Source organism: Fistularia commersonii, chromosome 6 (genome assembly GCF_037954325.1).
Source record: "Fistularia commersonii isolate RoL2024-O1a breed Wild chromosome 6, RoL_Fcom_v1.0, whole genome shotgun sequence".
NCBI classification, from domain to species: Eukaryota; Metazoa; Chordata; class Actinopteri; order Syngnathiformes; family Fistulariidae; genus Fistularia; species Fistularia commersonii.
This window is the reverse complement of record NC_141289.1, coordinates 6,339,579-6,354,644: the sequence shown is the minus strand read 5'-3', so window position 1 is coordinate 6,354,644 and position 15,066 is coordinate 6,339,579. Positions and strand designations below refer to the sequence as shown.

At 43.6% G+C, this 15,066-nt stretch overlaps 1 protein-coding gene across 2 annotated transcripts in view; it reads right to left on the bottom strand.

Moving 5' to 3' along the window:
• Positions 1 to 5,018, bottom strand: part of prkx (protein kinase X-linked) — a 33,772-nt gene extending 28,754 nt beyond the window's left edge. The window contains exons 1-2 of one of the 2 annotated variants that reach the window (XM_086147838.1): positions 4,984 to 5,018; positions 4,311 to 4,626 (exon numbers count right to left, since the gene is read on the bottom strand). In XM_086147838.1, coding sequence (XP_086003964.1) covers positions 4,311 to 4,455 — 145 coding nt within the window. In that variant the 5' untranslated portion in view covers positions 4,456 to 4,626; positions 4,984 to 5,018. Of the gene's footprint in view, positions 1 to 4,310; positions 4,627 to 4,963 lie in introns of both variants that reach the window. The other variant, XM_086147839.1, reaches the window with a different exon arrangement.
• Positions 5,019 to 15,066: the final 10,048 nt, after the last annotated feature.

Below are 15,066 nucleotides of genomic sequence, written 5' to 3'. Positions count from 1 at the left end.
AATGGCTCAGTAGCATGATCAGAATTCAGCAGAATCCACAGCTGTTGCATCTCAATCTTTGGAAGCGTAAGAAAGTGGAATTTCCTGGAAACACCACCTCTCACATGTTGGCACAAATAGAGGAACAGGTTTGAAATATTCCACGGTGTGCCTGCCCGAGAACACCTTCCAACGCCCTGACAGGTCCATCGTCATGGGCAGGTAAAGAGCAATGTCTGGAACACCAAAGATTCATTTGTAATTTTTCTTCTTCTCAATAATGATCCTATACATAAAAAAAAACAACAGACCGTTGGAAAGCCCTCCGAGGAGGAGTTAATATCTGTGACCAATAAACTGAGTCATTTAATTCAGTGTGTATGAAGTCTAGTAAACGTGGTAACGTTTTAGCACCTCTTCAGGTCCGGATCGATCAGCTAAGCAGCCCAGTCACAGCTGGAGCCGGATAATTACACACTTTCGTGGTAATCATTGTAAAAAAAGAAAATGCCCTGGGGAATGTTCACAATCCTGGGCAGGATTGGGAATCTGCATGATCCTAGGGGAAGGGGTATGACAAGGAGCACATTAATTCCCTGCTGTTGGTTTAGGACGCGGCACGGCCCTTGGAAAGATATTCGCTGCTTTTGTCCCATCCACCTTTTCATGCATTCACTCTGTGCACTGTTTGAAGTCTTGTCCTCTGGGTTCCTCTACTGGGACGGACACAAAGCACAAGACACTGAACTTGGACCTGGCAGTGGCTCACACACTCAGGTTGCGTTCAAACGGGTGAAATTGCGCATGAAAGAAGTACATAACATCTTAATGGCCCGTTAATTGGGGCTTCATGAGGTTTCATAAAATTCCAAAAGCAGTGACGGCAGATACGTGGAACTGTGTTCCCCATAAAAAGTGAATGCACAACAACAAATCCTTCTATTTTGTTATTGTTATTTTTCAACGTGCAACTGCAGAACCTGACAGGTTCTAGTTTTGCTGTTTGACCTGGCTGTGCTACCTGATCCCGTCACAACCATCGTGTGTTTATACAGCAAAGAGGAAAAACCTGAAAGAGATCTTGCTTATGCATTCTTAAACAGGTGATGAATGACGTTTCTGCTTCTTCGCAGTGTTATCTAAGAACAGGCAGGCCGGTGCAGTTTCCACTGAAACCTACTGTAACTGATATTCTGCTTGTTGGAAAATGGGTCATCCTTGACTTGTCTCCAAGCTGCTTTGTTTCTAGGGTGAGAAAACAGCTGCGCGGCAATCAGCTCTTGGAGCCGGTGTCGCTGGATCTGGCGGGACATGGCATTCGCATGTAACAACCTCCATGTTCTCCAAATCCAAATGTCTACACACATTATGCAGATAGGCATCTTTCATCCTTGCAGACTGCAGTTCGCTGTGCCTGCAGGCAATATATTCAGGGTCAAATGGGCTCCGGCAGCAGCAAACATATCCGCTGCCACAAGAGAGTTGCCTTATGATTTCAATGACAATCAAACAACAGCGGGCAGATAAAGAGCTTTAGCTGATTTGTTTTAGTCAGCAAATCCTTCTCATCAGACAAAATGGCTTGGCAAATTGGATTTTTATGCAGTGCTCGTAAGCCTGGAACTTCTTCCCAACAGCATAGGATGGATGTCGTACCGTGCCATGCACCTTTCCCCGATGCACATTAAGCCGCCACGTAACTTAATGCAAATTATTAAGCTCGATGGCTTCCATAAAGTACGCAGTGTGATAGCATAAATCAGAATGTGTTATCTGCTGGAAAAAGAATACTATCGCCGATAATGAAAGGCGCTTGAGGAATGCAATGTCAGTACAATGGGCTGCCTCACCATCTGCTCTTTTACCATGAGCGTTCGCCGCCGTTTCACTGTCTACTGTGAAACTGATTGGAGCCATGTTTCCATTACATGCTATCGTCTCTCCTTTGCTCGCTTTTGGCAATTTTGACTTTTCCTTTCCAACACACACACACACACACACACACACACACACACACACACACACACACACACACACACACACACACACACACACACACACACACACACACACACACACACACACAGTTCAGCCCTCAGTGTAGCCAGTCGTCATGGCGACCAAGCATGAAACTGCGGTGACCTCATCCCAGACGCGGACACACCTTGTAGCGAGGCGGAACAGAAACCAGATGAGATGTTTAAGGGAAAATGGAAAAGCAAATGCTGCCGTCCCATTAAAGTGGCAAGATTGTACCGTCAGGCTCATACCGAGTTGTGTCACAGAAAACGCAGCAGACGGTGGTCGGCGTCGTTGATGTGAAGTGATTCTCACGCACACCGATTTCATTCGCCTGCAATTTTATTCACCAACGGGGAAGGCACAGGGCCTCTGAGGCGCAGCACTGCCCCGAGTTAACCTCTGCTCCGACAAAAACCCAACACAATTCCCAGGGATTAGCTTTGGAAAGAAATAAATCAATCAACCATTCAAAGCTCATTCTGCGCCTGAGGTTGAGAAAAGTCATGTTTTTCATAGGAGCTTTGCTTCCAACTATAACTTTTAGGAGTCCAATCAAGTGACCTGTGTTAAAAACTGGGTTGACGTTCCTGTTGATGTGTGTGGGGTTCCAACGACACACGACAGAGCAGAGCATCGGTCAGGCTTAGGTGCGGCGAGCTCTCTAAGCAGAAAACAAAAATGGTGACCGAGTCGCTTTGTGTTTGGGTTGTGTGTGCACAGCATCTGATATTTGCTGTGATTCATCTCCAATGTTCCAGAATCTAGAAAGATGTTTTCAGGATGGCACAATATATAGCTTTGGGCCTACATGTGTGTTTTGTCCAATCTCCCCCTGATGAGAAGCCATAATAAAATCACTGCCTTGAGATGAAATGCTGCCGTTTTTTTTTTCCTTTTTTCCCATTAGCTGCACCAAGACATTCTGCTAAAAGTCTCCATCACTCTTTTTTTCAACAAATAAAAACATGCTTGTCTGAAAATGGGTCAGGAACCAGTCACCTCAGCGAGAAGCAAACGGAAGATGAGTTTGTTCTCGTCTGACAGACCCAGCTCAGCTGACCACTAAATATTATTAGGACAATTTTGCGCATGTGTCCATTGTGCCGACATCTGGGGCGGCCTTTTATCACAAGCACCCATCCTCCCCAGCGTACTCTCTATTGGCCCTCGGGCAACACGGACACAAATCAAAAGTTACAGAAAATGAAAAGAAGCCATGAATGATAGCAGTCCTTCATCACGCCACGTCTCCAGAGAGAATCGAGCCACAGGAGCAATGACTAACCACTTTGCCCGGCAGAGGTCATGGAGGAACTGTTGCTCAGATACACAGCCAGAGCCTTCAGGCTGTGTTTTTTTTTTAGAAAGTATGGTGCGAAATCAAACTACATTTCCTGATCAGTATTGTCAGTATTAGCATTTATGGCATAGTGTGTGCTCTTTTTCCAAAAAAAAAACGGCATGGGAAGCCTAGGTGCAGGCAGACATGATGTACAGCCGATCAGATGGACTAAGTAGGTCAGCTGGACGGGGTTGGCATATTGATAAAGTGATGATGGTAAAGTCACTAATTCAATGCAAAAGTACTTATTGTTATAAATAAACACTAGACGCTCCTATTTTTGTCCAAGCTCTTGATTTAGCTTTATTAGATCCATGACCTCAACTTGCAGAAAACTAATTTAAAGCTAATAGTGTCAGGTTAAATGGCGAGTAAAAACCTCTCTGCGGAGATCATTTTACCTTCTAGTCCATCACTGTCACTTTGTGATATGACCTTCACATTGTACTCCTGGTGTCAGCATAGATGTGTGAATCTCCTAATGTGTCCAATTACATTACATGAAAAGCCATTGATCTGATTTGGGCCAGAACAAAAACAATAAGGCACCCCCCTGATATTCAAAAACCCCTTTGTGAAGAGACAAATAAACAACTTTTCTAGGAATACAGCTAACTTGGTCCAGCCTCTCTTCCGAAACCTTGTGTACACATGGGATTAAGTGAGATTATTTTTTTGAGTAAAACAAGGGGCTGTTATTTTCATAATTCACCCAGATTTGTAATAAAAGCAGCGAGGGTAGAATCTAGGGATAGAGATCACAAAATCTGCGAGAGAGTGGAATCCATTCACTTTTCTCCTGATATTTACAGAGACGACCTTGCAATATGTGGAGTTACTAAATTTGCAGACTATTTCACAGAGGCGAGTTTTGCTTCAGAGATACATTGCAGAGACACACATTTTTTTTCTGAGAAAGCGCACATTATTATCATTATTGTTATTATGAGTTGTGTCTGGGACTCACCCACGGTGGCAATGGTCTCCAGCTCCTCCAGGGTGTACACCCGATGGTTCGGCGCCGCCTCTCCAGCAGTGCTGCCGGGCCCGCTCTTCTCCCTCAGACAGTTTGCGTCCCCGCTGACCCCGACCTTCGCCCTGGAGGACGCCATTCTCGGGTGTCCTGGACCGCCTGAGCCGGCACTTTAGCTCTGAAACGTCCGGACGCAGCGCCGGGGACTCACATCATTCATCCCCGGCTCGGCGTCGTAACAACCGTCTCCTTTGTCTAGCGTCGCCGGTTGTTTACACTCGGCGACACGTCCAACATTGGTGTGAATGAGCTACGGAAGGGGGGAGAAATGAACAAAAAAGTGGGATTTAACGTTTAAGTAAGCGGGTTCCGCTTGCAAATTGACCCCGATAACCGAGCCAGAGACGGGGGAGAGGGGAAGGAGCCGGCGACAGGTGCATTCCTTAGGCATGTAGCCTTTAGCTACTCGTGCTAGCGGCTTGTCAACCACCGCAGGCTAGCCGACCACCGCAACCGGCTTGACTATAGGCTCGCCGATCACCACAGATCTCGATGCGGAGAATCGCGTCCCGGGAATTGTCTCATTTTGACAGATAAGCTATTTTAATTTGGTGGCGATGCGGACTGAAATTATATTTGTTATTTACTTAGCAACACCAGTTCTCACCAAGCGGCTGCCCAGCTGCCCACATCAACCAGGAAGAGATAGAGTCTACAAGTCACTTCCGGTAGGGAGTTTCAAAATAAGAGCCCCAAATGCCCCACGACTGCGTGTGGTTGGTGGAAGGAACCAACGAACAAATAAGTAAACGTTTCAAAATTTAAATTCAACTACAACTACTGAGTGACAATGAAAATAAATTAATGTTACATATGTACACACACACACACAGACACACACACACACACACACACACACACACGAGAAACAGGGTATTTTTATATATTAGGTATTAATACAATCATATGACTTGTGACCAGCGATGCTGTATGGACTAGAAACTGTTACAATGAAAAAAAGACACGAGGCAGAGCGAGAGGTCGCAGAGATGAAGAGGCTGAGGTTCTCTTTGGGAGGGATGAGGATGGATAGGATCAGGAATGAGTCTATCAGAGGAACAACAGATGTTAGATGTTTTGGAGAGAAGGTCAGAGAAGCCAGACTGAGATGGTTCGGTCATGTACAGACAGGGGATAGTGAATATATTGGTAGACGCATGCTGGAATTGGAGCTGCCAGGCAAGAGGTCTCGAGGAAGACCAAAGAGAAGATTTACGGACATAGTGAGAGAGGATATGAAGGTAGTTGGTGCGAGAGAGGAGGATACGGAGAATAGGGTTAGATGGAGAAAGTTGATTCACTGTGGCGACCCCTGAAGGGAAAAGGCGAAAGAAGAAGAAGAAGAAGAAGAAGAAGAAGAAGAAGATGAAGAAGAAGAAGAAGATGAAGAAGAAGAAGAAGAAGAAGAAGAAGAAGAAGAAGAAGAAGAAGAAGAAGAAGAAGAAGTAGAAGAAGAAGAAGAAGAAGAATACAGACATATGACTTGTATGCTCTGTTGGACAGGAAGGAGGGAGAGAATGATCTATACTGGTTGGCATAACAGAGAGATAAAGGATGTACAACAGGTCCAGGTGATTAAGGATAGAGGGAAATGTATTGACAGATGCTTGAAGAGTGATGAGAAAATGGAAAGAGTACTTTGAAGAGCTGATGAATTTGAAAAATGAAAAGGAGGCAAGGGTAGAAGAGGTGGCTATTGTAGACCACAAATTAGCACAGATTAGTAAAAATTAAGTGAGTAAGGCATTGAAGAGGATGAAGAGTGGAAAGACCTGATGGTCCTGATGATATACCTGTGGAGGTGTGAAAGGGTCTAAGAGAGGCAGCGGTAGAGTTTCTGACTAGATTATTCAATAGGATCTTAGAGCGTGAGAAGACACCTGAAGAATGGAGAAGTGTGATGGTTCCCATTTTTAAGAATAAGGGGGATGTGCAGAATTGCGTCAACTATAGACGAATAAAGTTGATGAGCCATACAATTAAGGAAATGGAGGTGGGACTTCATCAGGGATCAGCTCTGACCCCTTCTTGTTTGCAGTGGTGATGGACAGGCTCACAGATGAAGTTGGACAGGAATCTCCATGGACCATGATGTTTGCAGATTACATTTTGATCTGTGGTGAGAGCAGAGATCAGGTTGATGAAAATCAAGAGAGGTGGAGGTATGCGCTGAAAAGGAGAGGAATGAGGGTTAGTCACAGCAAGACAGAATATATGTGCGTGAATAAGAGGAAGTGGGTGGAACGGTGAGGCTCCTGGGAGTGGAGATCAAAAAGTTGGAGGATTTCATGTACTTGGGGTCAACAGTCCAGAGCAACGGATAGTGTGGAAAAGAGGTGAAGAGCAGGCTGGGTGGAGAAAAGTGTCAGGGGTACTATGCGATATAAAACCATCAGCCAGAATGAAAGGAAAGGTGTACAAGACAGTGGTGAGACCAGCAATGCTGTATTGCCTGGTACAGTTACAATGAAGAAAAGACACGAGGCAGAGCTAGAGGTCGCAGAGATGAAGAGGCTAAGGTTCTCTTTGGGAGGGATGAGGATGGATAGGATCAGGAATGAGTCTATCAGAGGAACAACAGATGTTAGATGTTTTGGAGAGAAGGTCAGAGAAGCCAGACTGAGATGGTTCGGTCATGTACAGACAAGGGATAGGGAACAAATTGGTAGACGGACGCTGGAATTTGAGCTGCCAGGCAGGAGGTCTAGAGTAAGACCAAAGAGAAGATTTATGGACATAGTAAGAGAGGATATGAAGGTAGTGGAGAAGGTTGATTTGCTGTGGCGACCCCTGAAGGGAAAAGCCGAGAGGAGCAGAAGAAGAGGAAGTTTATAATATAGACAAATGTAAGAGGTGTAAAACATCATATATATAGAACACAGTATCTGTATTGTATTGTACAAGTACAACAACATTAAAAATACAATCCACTTGGTGAGTCATTCATTCAAGGTAAAATAGACACATAAAATTAAATAAAAACAAAAAAATAAATAGCGTAAAAGCTGGTAGTACGCACACACAGATTTACATTATCTGGTTTTAGCAGCATTATGCCTGTTGACTGAAGGGTGATATAAATATTTTTAAGCCTTTTTGTCTTTGCTTTTTGATTCCTGTAATATAGCGTATTTCTTGTGATAAATGGTCAGTTGTATATTTTTTATTTTTATTGTTCATAAACAGGCATCTGAATGAATGAATTAAATCGTCTCCATATTGTTGCTTAGAAGCTCAGTTTCAATTTTTAAGACATTTAATCATTGTTGGACTAATTGTTTGCTTGTTTTTCCGTCTACCCGGTGTATTCCAATTACCTATATATCATATATGTATGTGTATGTTTATATATGTTTATATATATATATGTTTATATATATATTTATATATATACATATATATACATACATACACATATATTTTGTGTATATGTATATATGTGGTTATTTATGGGGTTCAATGTGACGTCGGCCCACCTTTTTCAGCTATTACATTACATCTCAGTCATTTAGCAGATGCTTTTATCCAAAGCGACTTACAAAAATTGTATTTCAATAACTGAAGATCCAAAATAACAGCAGTCGTTATTCAGAAGTCACCACTCTACCAAATAGCCATCTCAAAACCATATACATACATGTATTCATATCTTTGTTTTTTTGGGGGGGAGGGTGGGGGGGCTATAATAGCGTAAACTCTTCTGGGAGGGCTGTCCACAAGGTTCAGGAGTGTGTTTTGTTGAATTTTTGATCATTCTTCTAGATTGGCATTTGTGAGGTCACACACTGATGTTTGACGAGAAGGCCTGGCTCCGCTCTAATTCATCCCAAAGGTGTTGATGTCAGGACTCTGTACAGGCCAGTCAAGGTCATCCACACCACAGTCTGTCATCCATGGACCTTGCTTTGTGTACAGTCATGTTGGAGAAGGAAAGAGCCAGGTCCAAGCTGTTTCCACAAAGTTGGGACCATGGAATTGTCCAAAATATCTGTTATGCTGAAGCTTTCAGAGTTCCTTTCACTGGAACTTAAGGGGTCAAACTCAGCCCATTTGTCATGGTAGGCATGTTAGATTATGAGACCAAATGTACTTCGAGAAAAGTTGAACAAAAACGCATACTGACAGATCCATCCTTTCATTATCTATAGGAATCATCCCGCAGTGTAATTGGGTGAGAGGCGGGGTTCACCCTGGACAGATCCATCACAGGGCCACATATAGACATACATTCACCCATTCATTCATCATGAACAAACTTTTACTATTATACTTTCTTCCCTGCTGCTATATATTTCTTGATATACTCTATATTTAATTCTACTTGCGATGAAACTTTCTTCTGTGTGCACTAGTTGCACTGAATGACAATAGTCTGTCCAAGTATAAGCCCGTCTCTCAGTATGCTCCCAGGCTCGATGGCTGCAAAGCGGGAGACTGCTCAACATTCCTCAATGTGCACCAGTGACGTGGATGTGATCGGTCTATAATTTTGTAGTAGGGAAAGAATCCTAACAATCAAGATGGTTCAGAGGATAGGGTGTTGACTGAACGGCAACGGATAAGTCCAACAATAGATCCAGGCCTCTACTTCCATCTGTCGACTGAACACTGATGATGCAATATTCATTTTGTTCTGAACTGGAAACATTTTCTTAACATGCAATTTAAACCAAAAAAAATATCTGTCACAATATGGCAGCCAATGCTGAGGTGGTACTATCTACTGAATACACCATCATCATGATACTGCTGTTTTCCACCAAACATTTTGATATTAAGTGACAACGACACATTCAAGCAGTTATGCTCACCGTCAACGGGCATCCTCAAGTAAATGCATGGGACACGGCATGCACTGGACGTAGAAAATCAATGTGAAAGGGGTCCCAGTACCGGCCTTCCATGTCAGCTGTTTGTAAATACAACATAAATTCTCAGTCGTACCCGTCCATTACTTTGGGCTGGGGAAAAGTCAACAGTGACAGTGTGTAATTTCCCGAGTGGCAGGGGGAGCTTCAAACCCAGTGCACAAAGGAAAGATCAATGGCTCATCGCCTGTTTGAGAGGGATTCCCTTCTCCGCTGACTACATTAGAGAGCAGCACATTTCCTGCATCGGTCGATAAATGTGAAGGGGAGGAAACCAAAATACCAATGTTAAATGGGAGTGCGTCGAACAGCCCCAATGTATCCCCTGCAGCATTAGGAAGGGGAGTTTGTTGCAGCAGAGCAGCTCTCACCATTCTACTTCTGTGTTGCCGAGAGCAGGTGGCACATCAATCCACGGACACTCTAACATCGTGGTCCAAACCAAGCAACCAGAAGGAGCCTCATGGTCTTTGTTTTGTCCTGACAATACCTTTGTGAGGAACATGAGAAGGCTGTGTGATGCGCCATCAAACCGTTGCTAGAATCTTTAGCAGCGGGCGCTGCTAACTAGCTACCCCCCATGTTCAGCAACCTAACTTTGGATGTGATTGAAGGGTAGCAGGGCTGATAGCAATGCTGCCAACAAATTGTGTGGGGCTCATGTAACTAAATGTCTTTTTCACAAATGGGCTGAGCAGGAAATAAGACACCAGAGCTTCCAGTTCTGCCGTGAAACCATAATACTCCAACACAGATACCAGATACCTCATTCAAATTGAATGACATGGTCAAACTCCAGCACCATGACCGTTTCTATGCGACAGTCCTCTTGGATTTGGGTGGAGCCTGATGGTCACCCGCAGGATCCCTTAAACACGTCTGACCCGGAGGCTTCCAATCATTCATTACAGATGATCTTTCAGGAGTTTTTGAGAGCGCAGAGGCACCTCACTGATGGGGGCGACAGCAGCAGCAGCTTGTTAATAACCGCAGAGCTTCCCTGGTGGTATTTTCAATCAGGGCGGCGTACGAGTGCCTTCTCAGACATAAGGTTATCCTAAGTCACTGATTCCAGCAGCAACTGTTTCCTCCACAATTTCTTCTCTGATCATATAATCACTTACCACCCCTCATCAGCTTCAAGTGGAGCAGCTGCATATTGAGCAGTCAACTCATCAGACTGCTGGGCTCCTTGGAGAGGCCTACCCCCTCTCGCTGCAGCAAATAAGTCGGTGACATACCCTGTTTTGGAGGAATGTGGGGTGTCAGCAATTGCATCTCCAGCCAAATTTCAAGACCTTGGACACAAAGAGCAAGTGTTATGGCATTTTAACACCACACGCAGAATTAGTTGTTAAATTTAAATCGAAGCAAAAGTCAATGGCTGCTGCGTCCTGCTATCCAAGTTCTTACAAGCACCCACTGTCTCTCTAGAGCCCGGGACATTGTTCTGACACCAGAAGAAACCCATTAATCTAATGAAATACATAATTCATCTGTTAGTACTAGCCAATGCCAATTGGGCCGGGAAGGCTCTCTCTGAGCCCAACAATGTGGGCTGAAAAATGAACAGCCAACCACAGTCCATTAGCTGCTAGAGCAGCCCACGTGATTGGTGGTTACATGGTTCCAAAGCTGCCAGTTGCCTGCTGTGCAGAGATAATGACCCTGGTCAGCACCCCCTTTAAGTCGTTTCAGCCATATGGTCTGTTGTTACGTTGACAAATCACCACTTGTTTTTGTTCTTTTGTCAAGTTTGTTTCAGTCACACACATAATAATAATCTTAAAAGTAGTAGGAAGAAGAAGAAGAAGAAGAAGAAGAAGAAGAAGAAGAAGAAGATCCCTTGCTGCATCCCCACAGGAGGTCTTTGTTTGTGGAGTCTTAATGGTCTCCCAGTTTCTGCATGAAGTTCCTCCGGGTTCCTCCCACTGTCAAAAAACATGCAGGAAGTTCATCGAATGATGATGAATGAATGAATGAATGAATGAATGAATGAGTAATAATGATCACAATAATAAAAACGAGGTGCCTGAAGTTAAACGCAGACAAATCAGATGGCTAATATATAAACCTACATGATTCATATGTGATAGGATTAGGTGAACACGGCAGATGGAATAACGCACCCTTAAAATGCCCTGGTGCTTTATACTCCACCTTATGAAAGACTGGGGTCAAAAGTTACTTGTGGACTTCAAACCTTCACCAGAAATACCTGGCCCTAAGCTGCCTTTGAGCTGCTCCACAAGCCTGTACAGCACATGTATTTTCTTTTGTGGTAGCTCTCATTTGCTGGATGATTGTCCTCCCACATATGACACATTTGACACAAAGAAAGGTATAATTGTTTTTGTTCTTTTATTATTATTACTTAAAGCAAAACTGATCCGACAAGCAGTTATAGATTCAATGCTGCCAAACTGTATTAGAAATGCAAAGCAGATGGAGTGTTATTAGTATTCAGACGGTTTCTATCGGGCTGTCTGAGGCATGCATGGAATAAAGATGGACTGGATTTAGATGGGGGTGGCCCAGCATTTGCTCTGTGTCTCCATTGACTGTGAAACTATTGGGCGCTTGGCGGTGATTTCAGCAGTCGCTTTGAAGACGTCTGTCAAGCAGGTAGAAAAGGAGTTTGGGATTCGGAATGATCTCTGCCGAGGTGATAACTCTTCCTGCGTTGCTTTGCGTCCACACAATATGAACCGATGAATTATCTTAATGAGTGAGACTTTAGGTGATTATGCATGGTCACCCACTGATCTCCTGTCGTGGAGCAGGTTTTTCAAAATGACTTCAGATATCAGCAGAAAATGACTATAATTCTATTATCGCACTCAACTCAGACGCTTTTTAACTTGTTTGAATATGAAATAATAGTCTTAAATGTAGGTGGGAAAAGAAAAGTGTTGAGAACCTCAATGCCATTCCAAACACTTAAGAAGATGACCTCCTGCTGAAACGTCCATGGGTTTATTATTCCCCATTCTCTCCTTCTCAGATGCAGTGCCTTTTGTAGCACATCTCCTGATTCAGGTGTTATATTTTCTTTCTGTATGTCCAAATGGTACAAAGGAAATCCCAAAGAGCACTTCAAACTCCAAATGACTTTTGTGCAACTTTGTCTCAGAGTTTTTTTTAAACATTCACTGTCAGAAGCCTCTGTAAATGTCAACACTCCCGCCCACAGACAGCAGGCACTCCCTGCATTAGGATACTGTGAGAGTGACAGCAGAAACAGTGACAGTTACAAAATAAAATGTAATTATTTACTGGCAACAGTGTATTAGTCCTGTCTTCTATCAGTGGACAATTCCAAAAAGTACCTTTATTTTTTCCTGTAGTTCAAAAACAGCAATCACATTTCTGTGACACTCTCTGACAGACACAACTGGAGTCCCTGGTTTCTCGGGCTGTAAAGATCATGCCACACTAATCCAGGATCAAATCAAATCTGCCAAAGTAGACAAAGACTTGGACGATGCCTGTCGGTCCTGCATAGGAAAATAAGCTTTGTGTTGTGGCTCAAGTCTTTCTTTCAACAATGTTATTCTGATTTTTCCAGTCGCTGTGGAATGACACAGCTGACCTTCAGCAGCTTGGCAGGGGAAGAGCAATGGGGTGTACCATATCTCCCACACCATTGCCAGCTACAGTGGAGGCTATCTTCATTCCTGTGAGCATTATTGCCAGAGAAGTGTGTTATAGTGCAGCACCAACCCTTTCCACGCTTTGATGAGGCAACAAACCTGTTGTGTGCAGCTGATTGCAGACAATTGGTCTCTTTAAAGAGTCGGAGGATTGCTTCCTTTGGAGAGGATGATGATAAAACCTGCTAAATCCCACTGTCACAGAATCTGCAAGGGTAGCCAAGTGGACAAAAGTGGCAGGAGACAACTTCTAAAATCTGGGAACAGAATACACAGCTGGTGTAACGCGCCACAGACTGGCAGAAAAGGGAGGACCGATCAAAAATCATACCAGGCATATGTAAAGTATCTTGCTTTCACTTTCATTTCATATGTAAAGTTTCATGCTTTCACTTTCATTTGTGAGGTAGCTACCACCTTTGCAACAACTACAGTGGGGAGAAGTATTTGATACACTGCGGATTTTTCTGCTTTTCCCACTCACAAGCATGTAGAGGTCTGTAATTTTTATCATAGGCTGTGAGTTACGTAATCTAAAACAAAAATCCAGAAAATCACATTGTATGATTTTTAAGTAATTACTTTGCATTTTATTGCATGAAATAAGTATTTGATACATTAAAAAAGTAGAACTTAATGTTTGGTACAGAAACCTTTGTTGGCAATTACAGAGATCATATATTTCTTGTAGTTCTTGACAAGGTTTGCAAACACTGCGGCAGGGATTTTGGCTCACTCCTCCATACAGATCTTCTCCAGATTCTCCAGGTTTCAGGGCAGTTGCTGGGCAATATGGACTTTCAGCTCCCTCCAAAGATTTTCTATATGGTTCAGGTCTGGAGACTGGCTAGGCCACTCCAGGACCTTGAGATGATTCTTACGGAGCCCTGGCTGTGTGTTTGGGTCTTTTTCATGCTGGAAGACCCATCCACGACTCATCTCCAAGGCTCTTACTGTGGGAAAGAGGTTGTTGGCCAAGATCTTGCGATATGTGGCCCCATCCATCCTCCCCTCAATATGATGCAGTTGTCCTCTCCCCTTTGCAGAAAAGCATCCCCAAAGAATGATGTTTCCACCTCTATCCTTCACGATTGGGATGGTGTTCTTGGGGTTGAACTCATCCTTCTTATTCCTCCAAACATGGCGAGCAGAGTTTAGACCAAAAAGATCAATTTTTGTCTCACCAGACCACATGACCTTCTTCCATTCCTCCTTTAGATCATCCAGATGGCAAACTTCAGATTGGCCTGGACATGTGCTGACTTGAGCAGAGGGACCTTGTGTACGCTGCAAGATTTTAATCCATGACAGAGTACTGTGTGATTAATTGTTTTCTTTGAGACTGTGGTCCCAGCTCTCTTCAGGTCATTTACCAGGTCCAGTCATATAGTTCTGGGCTGATCTCACCTTCCTCATGATCATTGATGCCCGATGAGTGGTATCTTGCATGGAACCCCAGACTTCCTCCATTTTCTAATAATTTTGCCAACAGTTGTCTTCTCACCAAGCTGCTTGCCTATTGTCCTGCAGCCCACCCCAGCTTTGTGCTGGTCTACAATTATATCCCTGATATCTTTACACAGCTCACTGGTAATGGCCATGTAGAGAGGTTGGAGTTTGTTTGACTGAGTGTATAAACAGGTGTCTTTTATACAGGTACAGAGTTCCAACTGGTGCAGTTAATAAAGGTTGAGTGAGTGGAGAGTGTCTGGAGAACAAGAGGGCAACTGAAAGAAGAACTAATAGGCCTGTGAGACACGGAATTCTTCCTGGTTGGTAGGTGATCAAATACTTAGGTCATGCAATAAAAAGCAAATCAATTATTTAAAAATCATATAATGTGATTTTCTGGATTTTTGTTTTCGATTCTGTCACTCACAGTTGAAGAGCACTTATGATAGAAATTACAGACCTCTACATGCAAGTGGGAAAAGCTGAAAAATCAGAAGTATATCAAATACTTGTTCTCCCCACTGTATTTACCAAAGGCAACAACTACAAACAGAAGTGCTTGGGACTGGTAGTGTGCTTTTTTCCAGGAAAGGTCTGCTGAGACAGGTGGTGCTCCAGCTACCTCTTGAACTGTGATAATCGGTTGAGCAGGAGTACCGGGTTTCATCTGGCATGGAGACTGGACCATCGTGTGAACAATCACAATGAGCGACTAAA